This window comes from Glandiceps talaboti, chromosome 6, assembly GCF_964340395.1.
Source record: "Glandiceps talaboti chromosome 6, keGlaTala1.1, whole genome shotgun sequence".
Taxonomy (NCBI): Eukaryota; Metazoa; Hemichordata; class Enteropneusta; family Spengelidae; genus Glandiceps; species Glandiceps talaboti.
Window position 1 is genome coordinate 3893105 of NC_135554.1, and position 22567 is coordinate 3915671.

Here is a 22567-nt window from a genome sequence, read left to right on the forward strand (position 1 = left end):
TTTTATCTAAGCGACTAACGTACACTGTTTTGTATGTCAATATTACACAAACCTATTCAATGTCATGAGTACAAATGTTTGGAAAAGTGAATCAGAAATTTCGAAGAAAAAAATACTTAGGGAGCCTTCAGTATTTACAAGGGGGAGGGTCGGAGGAATCGGGTTTGGGTCACATTTTACAAACCGGTTCTTAGGGGAGGGTCATATTTTGCATTACAATGTTCGTTTGGGGAGGGTCACATTTTACAATCCGTAGTTTTGTGGCCAAATTGAAGATTCAATTATTGTCAATTTGTTTTGTGTGTTTTGAGGTGTAAAAGTGGGACAAGCACTCAGCATTTATTTTTACGAGTACTTTACATGCCAAAATACGAAAATAAAGCTACACATATTGTAAGAAAATTGTTTGATAAAACGATGCATTTTGTTGAGTGTACCATCTCACCTTATCATTCACACTCTCCGTGAATGTTGTTAATAAAATATGGTGATTGTAGCAGTAATATATGATGATGACGACGACGACGACGACGATGATGATGATGATGATGATGATGATGATGATGATGATGATTTAGTTTTGAATGTCATAGAGAACACGGACAGGGATACATATACTGACGCAAGTAGTGACAGTGAGTCAGATTAGAGTGACTCTGATAATTGCAATACTGAAAGTGAAGGTGATGATGATAATGATATCAGGGAACTTTTGCAAGTGACCAGATCAGGCAGAGTATGCACAACATGGAAAGCTCGTTTTAGATACTTACTAGATTGTGTATGATTATAAGAGAAAGGTAACTAGCCAGTCTTTTACTGTTTTGTCACTTTATATGTACACATATATTGCTTTCTAATACAGAGTCAAAATTATTTAATTTGTATGTATACATATAATAGGAATATTGATTAACGTTCAGTATATGCAAATGTCATGGGGAGGGTCATGTTTTACAAAATGGGACAAAGGGGAGGGTCACTTTTTACAAATGGAGAATGGGGGGGGGGGTCATGTTTTACTTAACAGACCATGTGTGATTTCCTCCGGCCCTCCCCTAGTAAATACTGAAGGCTCCCTTACAGTCATCAGTGTTTTGTCATCAATGGATGTTAGAATATCCTTACACACACACCTTAAGACAAGCCACACCGATAAAAGACTAGACACATCGATAATAAAGTTTAGCTAGAATTATCAAATGTTGATGTTAAGATAAAATAATGACAAAGGGCCATGTGCGAATGTAGTATACAACATTCTTTCTTATTTCTTATTTCTTGGAAGATGAACCTTCTCAACCAAACTGCCTTCGGTGATTCTGATGGCCGTGAAGTCGGAGATAAGATAATAATGGTGATTATTCAAGTCCTTATAGCCGTTGCTATCATTCTCTCCAATAGTCTCGTGTTGGCATCAGTGGCAATTTTCAAGACATTACGGGAGAAGCAATTCAACCACCTTATCTTAAACCTTGCTGTAGCAGACTTGTGTACTGGTATTATCCCCTTACCAACTACAATTTATTGTTTCTGGTACGGCGAGTGTAAACTTAGTGAGCAATTGTGCACTATTTACATGTCTATAAATATGTCACTTTCAGCTATATCTACATTAGGTGTTATGTTGGTTAGTGTAGATAAATACATATTTGTCATGCACCCACTTCGATACTACGAACTGGTTACGCCAAGAAGAATAAACATAGCAATCGTAACAACATGGACGTTGTCTTTTACGATATCGAGTGTGAGTTGTATGACAGGATGGAACAAACAGGAGATGACTGAAGAATTAGCACAGCGTGATATCGTGTACCCACCAGCTTGCTATGTCGTCACATCAGAATACATTATTTTCTTTTCCTTTTACACTGTGTTTATCCCAGCGTCTGTAACAGCGTACACTGGTTTTCGTATACTCAACGCCATTCGAAGTCAACTCCGGAAGATATCGTCACAGAACGACGAGCTAAGTTTCCAACAAGAAGAGCCAACGTTCCCGCCTTCCTCTGAAAATCAGCTTGGACATAGTCAAAGTTTACAACATCCTAATTCTGACCAACCTGTTGCCAATGACAGTGAAGTGATACCTGGTGATAGCAGTCAGAACGTTACAGAGATCATACCAACTGGAATGAAGATGAATCAAGAGGAAATCGAGATTCCAAACCAAAGTTGTAGTAATCAGGAATCAAATAGAACTGGTAACTGTAAATCAAAACCAATTGTCGTTGAAAATGGTGCAAGAAAGCTCAGAGTTTCTGATATTAAGGCAATAAAGGCAATGGGTTTAGTCATTGTTATGCTCTTCATCATGTGGGTGCCATTCTATTCAATTCTAGCCATCTCAAAAGTTTGCAGTACTTGCCAGGTTGACTATAGACGTGCATTTGAGATAACACGTATGCTTGGTTTTTCAAACTCAGCTATCAATCCAATTTTATACGCCAAAAATAAAGAATTCCGTGATGCTTATAGGAAGATTTTACAATGCAACTTTCGATGAATATACATTGGTTACATTCACTCAAACTGATATGGCCGAGTTATGACTGTTAATATAGCATTTAATGGATAAGTCTCGTACACTATTTGACATGTCTGCAATTCAGTTTCTTTTATTACATACAACATGAAATGACATATACACTAATATTTATCAACCATCATGTATATGCAAACATGAAATATCTGTTCATTGACTATTTTATAGGTAGATGTGATGATACAAACGAATACTTCTTTGATCTGCTTTAAGTCAACACATCATCGAAAGCAGATGGTTTCATTTTGGCAGCAAAATGTTTTCTACAAATGTTATTGTCATAAATTACATGAAAACAACTAAGTACTGACATTGATACCACACAGACATATAAAATGATGTATTTCATCATGATGTGAACACAAATCAAATTACTGTCGGATGAAACGAGAAAGATTCAAACACAGAACTATTTATTTGTGTTCACTGTGAGACAAATTTACAATGTAACATTTCATGTATGTGCACATTATCATTACCCATTTTTCGTTTATGTAATTCTTAACAAACAAGAAAACGTTGTGTGAGATGTACAAAACCTCGTGCCTCCAAATTGAACTCTATAGTCTTTGTGGTCTGGTAGTAGTCTGAGTCAACACATTATTTAAATCGCGTGATTGGTTTTATTAGAGTTACGTTAATATAGGCATTTGAATGCAGCTTTACAAGTCGATAACACTTTTGTTTGGTTCGCTATGGTTCGCAGCTAACTGAGAGCTGTGCTCCCGTTTTGCTGTCAAATGTAGTCATTAAGTGGGACAAAGCCTCTTAACAGTCTCAAAACAAGGAAGTAAGTCAACCAAGGTGCGAAATGGCAACAAAAGACAAAAACAAGGACCAGAACCGGGTCCCTGGAGGGACAACACCGAAGATAACTGATTTTGTTGTTCTTCAAGATGGCGTCGACAAGGTTTCGGGGACGGAATTGGGTGAGTCAGACTTCAAAACATTAGTTACGAACACCTTAACAAGTCTACAAAATATGGTTCAACAAATAGCAAACGACCAGAAGAAGCTTTTGGTACGAGTAGAAAATATAGAGAAGAAACGGGAAGATTGTGAGAAGTCTCTTCAATAGCAATCTGACGACATTGACCTACTTAGGCAAAATAATACAAGCATGACTCAACAGGTGTCTCAAACAAAAGAAGAACTTGTTATCAGTGTTGAAACGTTTTGAATCAGTATCTGAAGAAAATGTGAAGCTTCAGCGTCATTCTAATAGCTTTAATTTGCGTTTTGGGGGGATAAAGGAAACTAAAGATGAAAACTGTAAAGACATTATAGTCGATATTCTGGAAGGAAACTTTGAGATTGATAATGTTCTGGTTGAAAACGCACACCGTGTTGGGCAGGTAAAGCGAACTAAGCCACACCGCATTTTGGTCAGATTCATCTATCGTCCTCAGAGATTTGAAGTCATAACCAAAGCCAAGGGAAAACTTGCGGGAACTGGCATTTTTATTACTGGTGATCTTTGTCGAGCTGACTACGAGAAGAAAAAGCAACTTCGTGCAGTAATGGCTCAAGCCTATAAGCAGAAAAAGCAAGCCCGCTTTAAAAAAACAACTTAAGGTGAACTCTATATTGATGGCAATATTTACCGGGCGTAGCCAGTGTTGTCAAGTTTAGACACTGGTATAGGAGTGTGCTTGCTTTTTGAGCTGGGACAAGTACAGTCTTGCAAATTGTTCGATTGACGTAGAACTATGGTAGACTGATAAACTGAGAATATTTCATAGTGTGCTACAGCACTTATGATTGACGTAGAACTATGATCGACTGATAAACTGAGAATATTTTGTAGAGAGCTACAGCAAACGGGGTGGTTGGTTCTGTTTGGACCTTTTTTTTCTTTGCATTGTTTTTTAAGTGTTTTCTTTGTGTTGCTGCTTTAGTGGTTGTTTTGTTTCGCTTTTTGCTGTCCTTGCAATTTCCGTCAATGTTTGTGCAACGTGACTAGCCTTATTTGTAGATTTATTGTAACAGACGTTTTACACCAATTCTGATGCGTGAACGCTTCAACATCAAAGTGCTCTCCCTTAATGTCAGAGGTTTAAATGTAAAACAAAAGCGAAGGTCTGTCTTTCGTTGGGTCAGGAAAAAAATAATGCTGATATAGAGACATATAGCACGCCCCAGGATGAAAATACCTGGCGTAATGAGTGGGGTAATGAAGTTCTTTTTTCTCATAGAAATAATTACAGCAGGGGTGATGGTTCTCTTCAGCCCACAATTTGAGTATATTATTAAAAACAATGTCATAGATTCTGAAGGTAGATTTATTATTTCCCACTTAGATGGTGGAGATTCAGTCTTCTATTTCATTAATGTTTATGCCCCCAATGTTGAAAGTAATCAACTGCAGTTCATTAGTAATATTATTAATCGCATGAATAGCCTCAACTTGGGGTAGGTAGATAATATCATCATAGGTGGTGATTTTAATGTAATTTTAAATCACAGATTGGATAAGTTTAGAGGTTCATCTGAGCTTGGAACACAAAAAGGAAAAAGTGCCAGTAAAATTGCAGAACTTATGAATACTTTTGATTTACAAGACATATGGAGGTTAAAACATCCTACCTTAAAGCGTTTTACATGGAGGGGAGGTAATTCCATTATTCAATCTCGGTTGGATTACTGGCTTATTTTTAATAGTCTTCATGACTATGTTGAAGATACTGACGTTCTACCTTCAATCAAGTCAGATCATTCTGCCATCTTTCTTCACATTAATAGTTTTAATGCGGTGAAAGGGGATGGGGGTACTGGAAGTTGAACTCAACAATTATTAATGAAGAAGAATACATTAATCAGATTAACACAGAGAAGGAGACTTGGATTGATGAATTTCACGAAATTGTGGATTGCAGGGTTAGAACTCGGGAACTTATCAAGAACAGAATAAGGCGATTTAGTCAGAAATATAGTAAAGAAAAAGCAAAGGGTAGAAAAGATAAAAGATATAGCCGAATTACCAAAAATAATTAATTATGCAAATTATTCGTTAACGCTGTAAGGTACATCATCAAATTTTATAGGACAAATGTATGTTGTTATAACGAATATACTAAATTATATTGAAATTGAAGTATGCAGTCTTAAGATATTGCTTAATTATTTGATTTCATTAATATGCAAATTTCTCTAATTAAACATTAACCGATCTGGCTGAAAACCTAATCAGGTCTAGCTATTACCCTAAAGATTATTACAATAATTCCAAATTTCATTACAATTGAGCCAGCCGAATTTTAGAAAAAGATGACACAGACACACAGACAAACACACAGACAGACAGACAGACAGACAGACAGACAGACAGACAGACAGACAGACAGACAGACAGACAGACAGACAGACAGACAGACAGACAGACAGACACACACAGACAGACAGACATTTGTATTTTAATACCTCCCCTACCCTTACGGGAGGTAAAAACGCTGGGTAATGACGGCATAACAGCGGAATTTTACAGTAACTTTTGGTCCTGGATAGGCCCCTATCTTGTTAATTCTCTTAACGCGCATGATAAGGGTGAATTAAGTAACTCTCAGAAACAAGTAGTAATAACTTTAATTGATAAAGGAAAGGATAGGTTAGAGCTCGGTAACTGGCGACCAATCTCTCTTTTAAATGTAGATTATAAGATAGGTTCCAAGGCTCTTGCAAGCAGAATCACGGAAGTAGGCGAGTATTATCAGTGAGAATCAGACGGATTATGTCAAGGGCCGGTATATTGGTGAAACAATTCGCACAGTTCTTGACATTTTACAGTACACAAAAGATCATGATATTCCAGGTTTTATTGTGTGTTTATTTTAAGAAAGCTTTTGATTCTATTGAGTGGCCCTTTCTTGAACTCGCTCTAAAGGAATTTAACTTTGGTGATTCCTTCATCACGTCAGGGTGACCCCTATCTCCGTATTTATTTGTGATTACAATTGAATTAATGGTTATTGCTGTAAGGTAAAGACAAAGTGAAAACATTAAGGGTATCTCCATTGATAAGAGAGAAACCAAGTTAGCCCAGTATGCCGACGACACCTCAGCCTTACTTTCTGACATTAGTTCTGCAAAGGAATTCCTTTTTCTGCTTGACCATTTCAGTAAGATGTCAGGCCTTGTTATTAATAAACAAAAGACAGAGGCAACGTGGATTGGGTCTAACAGACGCATTGATTTGAAACCCCTAGATCTTTCATGGCCTGATAGACCGCTAAAACGTTTGGGAATTTATATTTCATATGATGACATGAATTTGAACAAACTTAATTTTCAGGATAAAATCGATGAGGCCCGGGGTTGTTTCAATATCTGGAGAACTAGGGGTTTAAATCCTCCTCGGCCGAATTCAACTCTGTAAAACATTTATAATTTCTAAATCTTCTTATATGGTTCTTTTACCAATTTCTCGTGAGTACTTGAAGCAAATTGAAAGATTAATTTTCAGATTCATATGGGCAGGGAAGCTGGAAAAGATTAACAGGGTAACAAGGATTTCCGACTTTAAAAGCGGAGATCTGAAAGTACCGGACTTCGAGTCCATTGTGATGACTTCCCGGGTTATGTGGATCAAAAAATACCTTAATCCCTCCCAGTCAATTTGGAAGTTCTTTGCAGATTCTTTTGCCAGAAGGTATGGAGGTCTTCATTTTTTGCTCTTGTATTGCAATTTTGGCGTAAACAAGTTATTACCGAATTTCTATAAAGATTTGTTAAGATCTTGGTTATTGGTACGAAGTGATTTGGAGCAGTCCTTGCATACTGATTTCCTTTGGAATAACAAATATTTTCAAATTGGTGGTAATGAATTATTCAATAGAAATATGATGCAAGCGGGCATCTGGTACCCAGGGGATCTTCTCGAAGCTACAAATAGAACTATTCCTTTCGAGGTGTGGGTAAATCGAGGTGTTTATTGCAGGTACTTTTGTGTTTGGGCGGCGCTTGTAAATTTAATAAAAGCGGGCAAAATGCAAGCTGTTAGTGGAAAAAACATTTCTCATTCCCAACTCTTGAGTTCATCTTCAAAATATATCTATCAGTTTGTACTTAACTCTAAACACATTACTTTCAAGAAACCTTGGATCTCTCAATTTACCATAAATACTAGAGAGAATACTGACTCAGAGTGGATGGATATTTATCTTCGACCACACATTGTATCAATGGATACCAAATCCAAGATCTTTCAACACAAAGTTTTACAGAATTATCTTGCTGTTAATTATTGGCTCAAGAAATGGGGTATTACAAGTAGTGAAACCTGCTCTTTTTGCTCAAATTACAGTGAAACTATCCTTCGCCTATTTTGTGACTGTGAGATAGTATTAGCCGGTTTTTGGGTACACTTTAAGACATGGTGGAACACGTTAACAAATGTACAAATTAATATCGACTGTGATGTAATTCTGTATGGGTCTACAAACTATCCAGTGATTCTTAATTACATTTTGATTCAAGCCAAGCAGTTTGTTTTCCAGGCCAGAATATTACCTTCATTCCATTTTATCGAACATCTCAAACAGTTGTATAAGATTGAAAAACAAATTGCTGTTAGAAATAACAGACAAGACAACTTTTATCAGAAATGGTCATTGCTAGATAATCTCAACTAAGGTATTTCTTTCAAGTTAACTTTAACAGATTCTTAGTTACCATGACTTTGTCTAAATTATTTTTTGTAGCTAGGGATAGCATTGTTTGTTTGGTTGTGTGTTGTTTTTTCCTTCTCGTATGTATTGTAGTTCTTTTTCGTTTGTTTCTGTAATAAAAAGTCGATAACACATCTCTATTAAAGGGTAACTCTATTCCACGTAATGAAGGAGTTTTCATTAAGTTTGTGTTGTGGAGAGTTATTTCATGGTTTTACAACACCTATACATTCTACAATGACATACGATTTTAAAGAAACGTCGACTTGAAGTTGTCCTTTTCATTTTGCGTTCTTTGCTGTTGTGAGGTAGCAGGTAGCATAAATGTTTATTGATGAAATAATATTCATGACTTAATTCAAACAATGTCACCATATGTACCTCAGTAACGCTCGGAAGGTTCCGTCATTTCCACGTCACAATAGAAGACCCATCTATCAATATTAGTTTGCAAATCTGATCTCCTCTACACCAACCTTTACATTATCTTCCAATGGATTGTTTTATAGATTTTTTTTATACCACAAACATATGTAAAGTAGTGAAAGACCATAGTTAAAAGGAGTGGCACCAGACTGGTTTGTATAGAAAAAGATTCATGTCATTTTCTAGATATAATTCATTTGTTTTCTGTAAATGAAAAGATATCGACTCCTTTAAAAAATGCACAAATGCATACCGTACGGAATTCTCTGGGTTTTTTTTTTACAGTATTCCGTATAACGTGTATGAGTGTCCTCCTAGTAATAGTAAAACACATTAGGTGACGAAAAGACACCTGGCACGCCAACACTACGTAGTTCTTTAAATAAAATTATGACCTTTGGCAGAGATATTAGTTTAGTGGCCATGGTGTTCTCTTAGGACTTGGAATTCACTTATTTCATCACACATTATAATCCAATGGGTAGACGTAATCGATAAGTAAAACGACGAAATATCCTAAACATTAACTCGTGTGTTGTAGGCAAGGAGGAATATTTAACAAACATATTTATATGTTTTCAGTATCTACAACAGCTATGCCCTTCTCATTGCCACATAGACATATTATATATTTTTATTGGTATATCATTTTGGCATATATATATATATATATATATATATATATATATATATATATATATATATATATATATATATATATATATATATATATATATAAATGTTATGGAATAGAACGATAACACTGCAAGCTCTAATGAACAGTAAAATACGCAAAGAAATATATAAAATTCACATGTACCAAACGACCCCTATAGAACACGCCTCAAAGATAGAATAAGGATGGAAAATGACTTCCTCCTCCTTCAACCCCAATCGATCTTCATCACCAGAAACCTTACAAATTCCTGAAATAGACATATCTGATACACTATGATCGATAGTAAAGGATTTCCAAGAAATAGAGGAAAATGGGTGTACCACAACACAATAAAAGCTGTACATTACCATGAATGTTCCAATAATCCTTTGTTGCTGTTTTGTACTACAGAACGTCTTTCGTAAATACTCTTCATCGAAAGCATGAACTCTCATGCAGCAGTTGATATCATGTTGTCTTTATATAGCCTGGAATTCAAAATTGTATCACCTTAGCCAGTATTAGCTAGAAACTAATAACATCTGGTTTTGTAACCTTTATATTATGTACTTTCAGGTATAAGACATACAAGCTCACGATATTGAATATTTTAGTAATGGAAAGAACCCACAGATCTTAGGAGTATGTCTTCAAAGTAATTGTATTAGTTAGCTGACATATTAAAAAAAACACAGCTTGTTCCAACGTCTAGATTTGATAGATGTAGACTATAGCCAAATCACTTGCATAGCTACATTTATAAACAATCTCTCTATATCATGGGACTGTCATATGTGTTCTAAAATCTAGATATATATATAATATTTACATTATATATTTATATGTTATTCTATACACTTGATGAATGAACTACGTCATTGTATGCTCCCCGGGGAGTTGAGGAAGACTAAAGGGCCGTTGTGCCGTTCTGATCCGAGCCAGGGGTAATAATTGTAAAGCGCTTTGCGCACGGAGTGGGAAAGCGCTATATAAGAACCCAACATTATTATTATTATTATTATTATTATTATTATTATTATTATTATATATTATTGTATTATCAGTACAAATACATGTGACGTAAACTTTGTACAGTTACATGCTTCTAAGTTGAACTACTCGTACTACTGGTAGGACCTAATGTCTTTTGGGAAAAACAACTGAAATTAACGACTTTTCGTATGATAGCATTCTTGCCTAATATGATGTGTACATGTTTGATTCCGGGGGATCATACATTTTTTTAATCCTGTAGAACATTATCGATGTATTGCTATTGTAAGACTTGTTTAGTTGCCCGAAGGTTAGAGGTAATGTCTTCACACTGCAATGTACTTAGTATATCCATGTACCTGAAGAGAAAAAAACTATGGGGTTGAGTATCGTACTAAGTTCGTGGAAAGTTCTACAAACCACATATCCTACCAATACGAAATTTCGCGATGTTTTGCTGCAACCAAACACGGAAAATATAGTTACCTTATCTGAATAACATTATTTCATTATGTCAAAATTGCATAGGCTGTGGGCGGAGTTCATGCAATCATCACGTTACAGGTGCTTCTATTGCCTTTTGCACTTGAATACAACGTGTCCACTGGATACATTTTGTATCAACAACCTCGTGAACTACACTTGACACGACAGGTACACGGAATATGCTGACAACTTGAGGATCGCATTGTTGATATACCTTGTTTTTGTGTATGATATAACGATTCACATAGCCAGTAGCTATCCAAAACAGGAGGGGGGAAGACTATAAAAATGGAGATATCAAACTTTCGGAAGTCTAACGATTCTTCGTTGTTTTTCATGATGGTTAATTAACTACAGATCCTGATAGTAGACATGATTCTCAATCATCTAGTACAATTTCTGTTTGATGAATTTGAATCGCCTGATTTTGTCTTTACACAAATTGTCTGCATGTGTTCGGTACAAAATGATATTGCATGTCGACAAGGCATTTGCTGCACGTCTCTAAATGTCAGTATGTAGGATTATGATTTGTGTTAGTCAATTTCAGAAATGTATGTCACAAGTTACTCTCCTCGAACTCTACTACACAGCTACTCATTTTTAGTTAAGTTTCTTAATGTTCAGGTTCAAACATGTATAGTTGAAAACCAGATCTAGAGACACTACTGTATGCCATTGCTTGACAGTGTGAAGTTCAAGGTTAGGAGGTTATGACGTCACTAATTCTCAACCTGAATTCTTAATATAATTCCAGTTTTATTAAGCAATAATTAAACACCTTATCAATCAGTGCAGGTCGACTTACTCTTTTCGAGAACTCTAACTTTTAATACAGAGTGTGTTTTAGGTAACTATGGTAACCGTTATATTTCATACACTTAGAAAGCTTTTAGTTGTTGCAAGGGGGCCTGGGGAATGGGGGGGGGTCATTTTTGACAAATTGCGGCACTTGGGGAGAAAATGGAAAGGGGGGGGGTGTCATATATTACTTTGAATCATTTTTCTTGTAACTTTGCATTATCTTGTTATTTTGGCATGATCCCAGCCAATTAGACCCAAACACAGGCATTGATTTATTACAAACACAAACTAACTGTGATGGTAATTGTGGGGAAACAACAAATGTGGTGGGATATCTTACTACAGATCTCGCACTCTAACAATTCACTACGTCATACGAAGGGAGGGGATGTTTAAAATGTTTTTTTCAATGAAATATTTGAACAGAGGAAGGATCATATTTTTGAGAAAGAAAATTTAAGGTGGTCACTTTTTAGCATAATATGAACTACGTGAAAGGTCACATTTTATGCCACAGACCGGGTTTGATATTCCCAGCCCTTCCTTATGTAATTATTGAAGGGTCCGTTAGACAAATAAAAAACATCCAGCTTTGCACTAAACAATCCTCCATACGTATTTGCTGTTCAGCTCCAATGGTTTCATATTTAATACATTGTTCGTGTTTTATATTAAGGCAAAATAAAAAAAATGTTTGTTTCCGATAACATGACTTCAGAAAACTGGGTAGGTAGGTCGGAATTTTACTTTATTTTACTTAAAAATTTGTTTAAAAAAAAACAAAAAAAAAACTAAAACATCGACCTCAAAATGATTCACTCGTCGGTCACAATATTTCCGAGAGATTTTGATGACGTGTATAAAAGAAGTAAGTGAAGACAGTTTAAGTTAAGTACACGCTGCCACAGTCTAAATATACATAGCTTTCTCTAGATTTTTTTCTAAATTGACCACAGATGAGGTAAAGTCATGAAGGTGTACATGGAAATGGAAGTAAATTGTAACAGTTCACCTTTTTTGCATGCACGCCAATGTTTAGGGTTGGGGGCTTAAACCAGGGTTAGTCGCGTTGTTTGGTTCCGGTTACCCGACCCCACCTAGTCTTTCACGCCGACCCTAAACGTTTTTTACGTATTCGAGGAAAAAATAAAAAAATCGCGAAAATTGTGAAGTCTCACAAGAAATAGTGGATGCGCATATTAACATCAATTGAAAAAGACAATATAAAACTGTTCTTCCAAACTGTAATCGCTGTACATCTAATGAGAGGAAACCAATAACACAGAGACCATATATGGAAATCTACCTACCCCACCTATTCTAAAATGGAATGTTATGAGTTTTTTTACGACTTATCAGAAACATTATTTGGCTTAATTTCATTCCATACATAATTTATCTTTAATTTCATAGGACTTCGTAATAATGGATATGTTACAGCTAATTAATTTCGCTTATCATTAAACATGTCAGTGTGGAGATGATTTACTGTATGATTCTCTGTATATGTAGGTGACAACATTAACACGTCCCACCTTCACATACTGCATCTCATTTTAACAAGTTCTTTCTTTAAATCTTTACTATTCCAACTCTTTATCATGAAATATATATTTTGCATTTAATATATAATTTACACCTCCCTCTAGTCATATTCCCTTAATTGTAACTCTGTAACTTTACAATAATGTCTGGTGGGTTACGATGCCCAATGCATACCAATCAACCTCTGAATACTTTACATCTCGAATAATTTTGTGAAATTTACACTTCTCTCTTATATGGGTAATAAAATCTAGAGATACTATTTAAATACCCCGTCAAATTCAAAGTTCATACCATGCTTGAGAACTCATTATAGTGTATGTCAATGCAATTACCGTAATTAAACGTCGACCTTTCCATGTCATTGAAGTAAGGCAAGGCAAAATATTGTTACCGATATAGTTATATCATCTGCAAGAGAAGGGATCGGATATAACAAGTACTGTTGTGTAAAGTACTGTTATGTGATTGGTGATAAGTTGTGCACGGATACGCTGAGGTATGTTGCAGTTGTTTCTGCATTGTTCGAATATTTGCGACAAAGAGTGTTGCCCTTTTGTATATGTATTTTCTAGAGTGGTCTGAGATGCAAACGATTGACAAACATAGTTATCATCTTATCGTAATAAGAAACAAATACATGACTAAGTCTTGATAAAGGAAAAGTTCTCCCGTTTTATCTCTTACCATTGATTAGCTGATATTACGAACATGATCTCTCCTTCATACCGTAGATTGTATACATTTATGGTTTCTTTAATCAACGTATTCTGATATGTGATGGAAACATTTAAGACTTGGAGAAATAACCCCGTCTTTCCTGTTGACAGCTTATCGTTATTGAACTACAAATGCACGGTATCTTTATCGTATCCTTACAGTTGTCTCACTCTGAACCACTAGTGTTATACTCAATGCAACTTTACTTATAATACACCAAATCTTTGTCTTGTCAACATATAAGTTATATGTTGACAAGACAAAGATTTGGTGTATATTATTGGAAGTATTCGACACATAAATTCTGTCACCTGAAGTGGATAACGTGTATGATGACAATCGATTAATTTAACTGTAAACCTTTACAGTTCAAAACGCATTCTGTTTCTGGTGATAACACAAAGCATCTTTGTTGTCAAAATTATATTCTATAAAACCGAACTCAAATTCTTCCTTTGTTGCTTTGTTTACATCTGATTCGTGTGCATTCGCATATTCGTCCTTACATTGTGCCACCAATGTAACACATTTTGAAAAGTGACTGTCTTCCAGCACATTGACTATTTTTACCACGGTAACTATAGCACAAAGACTACATTAAAGACATATTTGTCAGGAAGAAGTCGAATTATATTGGCGATCAAGGTTCGTGTATTAATAATGAAATTGGCATCTGTTCGCCAGTTTTACCGACCGGAAACTGCTGCCTATTCAATTAAATCCATTGTGTTTACAGCCATTGACATCAGTGAATCGTCCAATTTTCAATTTCAGATATCCTTTAACTATGTTAACAGGGTTTGAATTTATATAAGGTGCATAAAATCCAATGATCTATCAAATCAACTTTTACAGATAATATAATGACAAAGGACCTTTGTGTTAATGTAGTACATGTGTATATCAAATTCTTTCTTATTTCTTAGTTCTTGGAAGGTGAACCTTCTCAACCAAACTGCCTTCGGTGATTCTGATGGTGGTGAAGTCGGAGATAAGATAATAATGGTGGTTATTCAAGTCCTTATAGCCATTGCTATCATTCTCTCCAATAGTCTCGTGTTGGCATCAGTGGCAATTTTCAAGACATTACGGGAGAAGCAATTCAACCACCTTATCTTAAACCTTGCTGTAGCAGACTTGTGTACTGGTATTATCCCCTTACCAACTACAATTTATTGTTTCTGGTACGGCGAGTGTAAACTTAGTGAGCAATTGTGCACTATTTACATGTCTATAAATATGTCACTTTCAGCTATATCTACATTAGGTGTTATGTTGGTTAGTGTAGATAAATACATATTTGTAATGCACCCACTTCGATACTACGAACTGGTTACGCCAAGAAGAATAAACATAGTAATCGTAACAACATGGACGTTGTCTTTTACGATATCGAGTGTGAGTTGTATGACAGGATGGAACAAACATGAGATGACTGAAGAATTAGCACAGCGTGATATCGTGTACCCACCAGCTTGCTATGTCGTCACATCAGAATACATTATTTTATTTTCCTTGTACACTGTGTTTATCCCAGCGTCTGTAACAACGTATACTGGTTTTCGTATACTCAACGCCATTCGAAGTCAACTCCGGAAGATATCGTCACAGAACGACGAGCAAAGTTTCCAACAAGAAGAGCCAACGTTTCCGCCTTCCTCTGAAAATCAGCTTGGACATTGGACAGTCAAACGTTACAACATCCTAATTCTGACCAACTTGTTGCCAATGACAGTGAAGTGATACCTGGTGATAGCAGTAAGTCAATGGGTTTAGTCATTGTTATGCTCTTCGTCATGTGGGCGCCATTTAATTTTATTCTCTTTATGTCAAAATTTTGCAGTACTTGCCAGGTTGACTATAGACGTGCATTTGAGTTAACACGTATGCTTGGTTTCTCCAACTCATCTCTAAACCCAATTTTATACGCCAAAAATAAAGAATTCCGCGATGCTTACAGAAAGATTTTGCATTGTAATTTTCGCTGAATATGAATTGATTAACTGGAATGGCTGGGTTTTGACTATTAACGTGACCATAAGTATTGTTTTCAAATCTTAATGACATTCAGGAAATCTATGGTTATTAAAATAGTAATATGGTTGATAATAAAAATTAATGTGTTTACCAGTGTAGGACAGACCAATACTTCCTTGATGGCTAGATATAGGCTAACCAATGAATACACAACTAATACTCGGGTCGTTGGCGGCCGCGCGATTAGCTCGTACGCCTTTTACCTCTGCAGCCTGGGTTCGAACCCGCCTGGTATCCGCTGGGTTTGATTAAATTTACCACGCTGTAAGTAAGAAGAGTGTCGTTCAGTTTGACTCTACCGAACAACGCAGGTTTTCCCCGGGTACTCCGGTTTACACCGAACTTTCCTCCTGTTATTGGGCAATGCCTGTTGGATGGTTAATAAATAAATAATAAATAAAAACATACATCATCACACTTTTGTGTGCGGTGAATGAGAACAACAATGATAATCAGTAAGATTGTATCTTCAAAAGATTTCATGTAACCTAGTGGTAAATCATTTGTAGATGATCAAAATTATGTTCGATATATTTGGAATTGGCTATAATATATACATAATATATATGTATATATATATATATATATATATATATATATATATATATATATATATATATATATATATATATATATATATATATATATATATATATATATATATATATATATATATATATATATATATATATATAACTCGGTGAGTATCAATCTGCTAAGACAGTGCTCTATACCACAGTGGCAGAGCGTAATAGTTTTGGTAGTACTGGAACTCTTTCTTGGTTGTAACTCGGAGTTTCACGCATGGCGCGATCATCAGACAACTTGGCTATAATATATACATATTGTTGTCTGGTGATCGCGCCATGCGTGAAACTCCGAGTTACAACCAAGAAAGAGTTCCAGTACTACCAAAACTATATATATATATATATATATATATATATATATATATATATATATATATATATATATATATATATATATATAAACTTAATCACTTGATGTTAATATCTACACTTTCTAATTTCCCTAGTTACAATCACTGCATACCCTCATTTTATACTTGCAAAGTGTGTACAGTAGTACTGTATAACATACTGTCACCCAGTTCCTTTATTGTATACAATATTGTTTAATAATATACATTATTGTCATCATAGTACGTAATTAAACGCAATACAAGACGGAGACGGAAAGGCACTCGGCACGTCAACACCAAGCATGTTATTGGGGGAAAGCATAACCTCTGAGAGAAGTATTAGTTTAGTGGTGGGATTCCATTGGCTTGATCACTTACTAGAAACAATGGTACATGTTATTGAAAAACCATTTTGACTCACTGATAAAAGAAGCTTTTTTATATCTAATTTGCATGATTCTTTTAAACATATAACCGTTAACGTTCACGTACTTGAATCCACCACTTCTAATAACATATACCCATGAATAAATGGAATTTATGTCCTTTTGAGTAATTTTGACGACAATGCAATTTTTTTTCAATTTTGGTTTACATTTCCTTTGGTAACCACAGATGTTCACTTTCCAATCAGTTTACTCATTTTATTTTGACATCATAACTTTCCACAAAGATTTCTCGAATGCACGCACACACACACACACACACACACACACACACACACACACACACACACACACACACACACACACACACATACATACATACACACACACATACATACATACACACATACACATATACATACATACACACATACATACACACATACACACACACATACATACATACATACATACATACATAGATACATACATACATACATACATACATACATACATACACACATGCATACACACATACATACATACATACATACAGACAGACAGACAGACAGACAGACAGACAGACAGACAGACAGACAGACAGACAGAGAGAGAGAGAGAGAGAGAGAGAGAGAGAGAGAGAGAGAGAGAGAGAGAGAGAGAGAGAGAGAGAGAGAGAGAGAGAGAGAGACCTAATTTAACTACTTATATCGGTATAGTTTAAAACCAATAAATATGAGGTGTCACCATTTGTTTAAAAGGCCCTTTTTGCAAAGCTTTTGTAAGGGTTTCATATTGACTTCACTTCCAAGAATACTTGTACTCATAACAACATTTGAAATGAAATGTATGCTTATTTATCAAGATCATCACAACTGACTAGGCAATGACAGATAGATAGAAAGACAAAAGTGCGTTGGTAGCCATTTAAAACATCACTAAGTAATTGTTCTTTCCAACACCTAATTGTTTTTAAGGTAAATGTGATAATCACTTTCCATTAGAATTATTCTCTAATCGAGATAAACATGGAAGAAAGTGGCACAAGTGGCCGTGAAAGAGAGACTAGACAGTGATGAGTAGTGTTTCAGCTAGTTGTCACTGTGTACGAATAAGTGGGAACCCACACAACTCTCAATAACTACTGTAGAGTGCAAATCGCTAATTGGGACATATTTCATGGCCATATATCACTGTATCCCTTTGGAAGTCAATGAATGCAGTAATCTCTGCTATTTTCCTGGGAAGACGTGAGTGCAAACTACAATGTCTCACGTTGGTTAGTATAACGGTATCATGTTGTAAGCAAGCGAGAAGGGAGAACCTTTTATGTGAGAGCGCCATCAGAAGGCAGTTATGTTATCCGTTGATATTTAGAAACCTTCGAATAATGCATTCCGAAAACTAAATTCATTTTTTAATAATGATTTACTTTTTAATAGCTACATGTGCTAGATGAGCCTGCTACCAAACGAACAATAGTCACTTCACACGTGATTAGTTTGTCTTCAACTCTACAAATAGCAATAACGAAAAACGTCTTTAGTTCATTGATACAGATTTGTTATGAGTTATTTTTAGTCTATGATATCATAAATTTCCCAGTACTGAATATTGATGTTATTCCATTCAATGTTGTGTATCAGATAATACTGCGAAGCAACGTTATTTTCAGTTGTAATCACACTATAATCAATGTCAGTATAAGATAGTAAATACTTCCCGTTCTCATCCCGTCGATAGGGTTGTAAGAATATTATGACAAGTCTCAGGCATAGATATCAGTAAGACGTGTCTAGCAATTACATTCTTTTTAATTGGAAAACAATATGTATATATGCAGGCATTTTCTTGACCTTATTGGAAAATGTGTATCCTCATTATTATTATTATTATCACCAATTCTCCATCATGTTGAAATAGTTACTAACGTGTAACAATCACTAACACAAACCTTCGTCAGGGGGATATAAAGTAATGGCTCATTTATATGCTAATTTTTTACCGAAATGTTCGGTAGAAGTGACATTATAACACGCATCGGATAGCATACATTACTGATTACAAACGCTACATTTAATCCTTACAAGCCTGAGGTCAAAGACAATGGAAATGTTCTAAATTATTTACCTAGTGAATTGTAGCCAAGGAATATATATTTAGTCTAAAATGACAATGGTCTACAACAGCTATGACCATGTCACCACATCAGAGACATTCATAATAAAGACTTTTCGGGATATCAAAGGAACCTAATTGTAGTACAACACAATAATTGGTATACATTAACATGAATGGTACCAAATTTAGGATGTTCGAACAATCCTTTGATTTTTACTATAGAAGATTTTTTTCCACTTACCATCCAGCAGATGAAAACATGTCCCTTTATATAGGAATTCCATGTTTACTCAAAATTATATCACCGTAGCCAGTATTAGCTAGAAATTAATAACATCAGGTTTTGTTACATTATGTACTTTCAGGTATAAGAAATAAAAGCTCACGATATTAACACGATTGGATATTTTAATAATGGTAAGAAGTAGTAGATTTTAGAAATCCGTCTTCAAAGTAATTTTGTTAGCCTCCTGCCATATTAAGAACAATACACAGCTTGTTCCAACGTCTACATTCGATAGCTAGGTCATGTAGACTGTCTACAAATAACTTGGTAAAGTAACATAACTGTACATCGTGGGACTGTCTTCCGTGTTCTACTTATGTCATATGTACATTATATATTTCTATGAACCATATATCCACTTTTATCATTGCATGATTCTTTAAGGATCTTTGAATGTGTATGCTTGCATGCCATTTAGATAGGTTATTCTAAATATGTATTTTATTACTATTTCAATAGTTATGGATACTAAGTAAATGGTAAATTATAAATCACTGTACTTTCTCAATAAATGAACATAAATAAAGACGCTGTTCAAATAAACTGTTTTCAGTGACCTCCATACAATTACTTCGTAAGAAATATATACCCCCAGTATATAGAGGAAGGCGTGTGATATATGTACCCCAGTATATGGAGGAAGGCGTGATATATATACCCCCAGTATATGGAGGAAGGCGTGTGATATATGTACCCCAGTATATGGAGGAAGGCGTGTGATATATGTACCCCAGTATATGGAGGAAGGCGTGTGATATATGTACCCCAGTATATGGAGGAAGGCGTGTGATATATGTACCCCAGTATATGGAGGAAGGCGTGTGATATATGTACCCCAGTATATGGAGGAAGGCGTGTCATATATGTACCCCAGTATATGGAGGAAGGCGTGTGATATATATACCCCCGGAAAGCGTGTGATATATGTACCCCAGTATACAGAGGAAAGCGTGTAATATATATACCCCCAGTATATGGAGGAAGGCGTGTGATATATATACCCCCGGAAAGCGTGTGATATATGTACCCTCCAGTATATGGAGGAAAGCGTGCAATATATATACCCCCGGAAAGCGTGTGATATATGTACCCCAGTATACAGAGGAAAGCGTGTAATATATATACCCCCAGTATATGGAGGAAGGCGTGTGATATATATACCCCCGGAAAGCATGTGATATATGTACCCTCCAGTATATGGAGGAAAGCGTGCAATATATATACCCCCGGAAAGCGTGTGATATATGTACCCCCAGTATACAGGGGAAAGCGTGTGATATAAGTACCCCCAGTATACAGAGGAAAGCGTGTGATATAAGTACCCCCAGTATACAGAGGAAAGCGTGTGATATATGTACCCCAGTATAGACGGAAGCGTGTGATAGATATACCTAGTATAGAGGAAGGTGTGATATATATATATATACCCAGTATAGAGGAAAGTGTGATATATATATACCCAGTATAGTGGAAAGCATCGATATATGTACCCCAGTATAGAGGAAAGTGTGTGATATATATACCCAGTATAGAGGAAAGCGTGTGATATATGTACCCAAGTATACGGAAAGCATGTGATATATGTACCCAGTATAGAGGAAAGCCTGTGATATATGTACCCCAGTATAGAGGAAAGCGTGTGATATATGTACCCCCAGTATACAGACGAAAGCGTGTAATATATGCATTTATACGTCACCTGTCACCAATCTCGCATTCTGATTGGTCGAGAGCCCTGCAGATACGCAGGCGTATTTTTCACCAACAGCCGTATTTTTGCTTGTTGTATCACGTGATCACTGGACGTCCCCTTGTAAACAAACCAAGCAGACAACTAGAAATACAGCTATAACCAACATTTCCAAATGCCAAATTTATTGTCAACCGTATGCAATATCATCGTTGTATACATTGTAACAAGTCTTTGAACTGTATGTTTTGTGTCAGAGGGAAAATGTCAAAAATTCCATGCAGAACGGCGATAGTCCAGATACGGCGAACGCACGGTCGTCACGCGATCGTGAACATGAATTCCTAAATATATGAAGGATATCAAAATTACCACCACATAGGGTGCAATTTTTGCTTAACTAGAACAACAAAGTATATCACGAACATTTCTGTACATTTAATGGAATACAGTACGCAAAACAAAGACGCACTCATTTTTCTACTTAAGGTTATAAGTTTGAGTATATCTTTGAGTGATATGCAAATAGTAAACATTACGTCATACTACTGAGCAAACGCGCAGTCTGATTGGATGATAAAGTTAAGGCTGAGATGTAAACAACCGCACTGCAGTCATTAGAGAAGTACGTGATACTACGCCCAAAAGTATAACGCGGAAGTGATCTTGTTTTAAAATGAAACAGCATTTTTAGACATTCAAAAATTGAATTTCGTAGTCGCAGGTGACGTATAAGTATGTTATTTGCCAAATACGGTTCCACATCTTGCTGCTCGAGGTAATTTTTCCGGTATAACGGCTCGCCTCCGGCTCTCCGTTAACGTTATTACCGCAGCAAGATATGGAACGGTATTTGGCAAATAACATGTACGTACACGACACAGAGTGTGCCTATGAAAACATTGGAATATAACCATAGATATTCACAAAATAGGCACATACGAAAGTGAAGTTTTACACAATTGTATTATATTGATGCCCACGGTAGCACTCTAGACTCATGGATTGTATTGCTTAGCATCATCAATACATAAATAATTAACTGTGTGGCAAATACTCTGTAAAAGGTTAAATATAGTAATGCTTTACTAGAGCCCGTTGATTAGAACTAGATGGAAAATAGAATTGTTGGTGTGTATCTAAGGGACCGGACAGAATTTACGGCAGGGGGGGGGCGGCATGAAAAAAATGGGAGGCTTGAAGGGGGGGCCATGAAAATTCTCATGGTTTGAAAGGGGGGGGGGCGAAATATTTTGTCATTGAAAAAAATTAATATGTTAGA

At 35.8% G+C, this 22567-nt stretch overlaps 1 protein-coding gene across 1 annotated transcript; it reads left to right on the plus strand.

Moving 5' to 3' along the window:
- The first annotated feature begins 1288 nt into the window (after positions 1 to 1288).
- Positions 1289 to 2509, plus strand: LOC144436465 (putative G-protein coupled receptor No18). Its single transcript, XM_078125263.1, has one exon. It carries the CDS (start codon positions 1289 to 1291, stop codon positions 2507 to 2509), a length of 1221 nt encoding a protein of 406 aa, XP_077981389.1.
- Positions 2510 to 22567: the final 20058 nt, after the last annotated feature.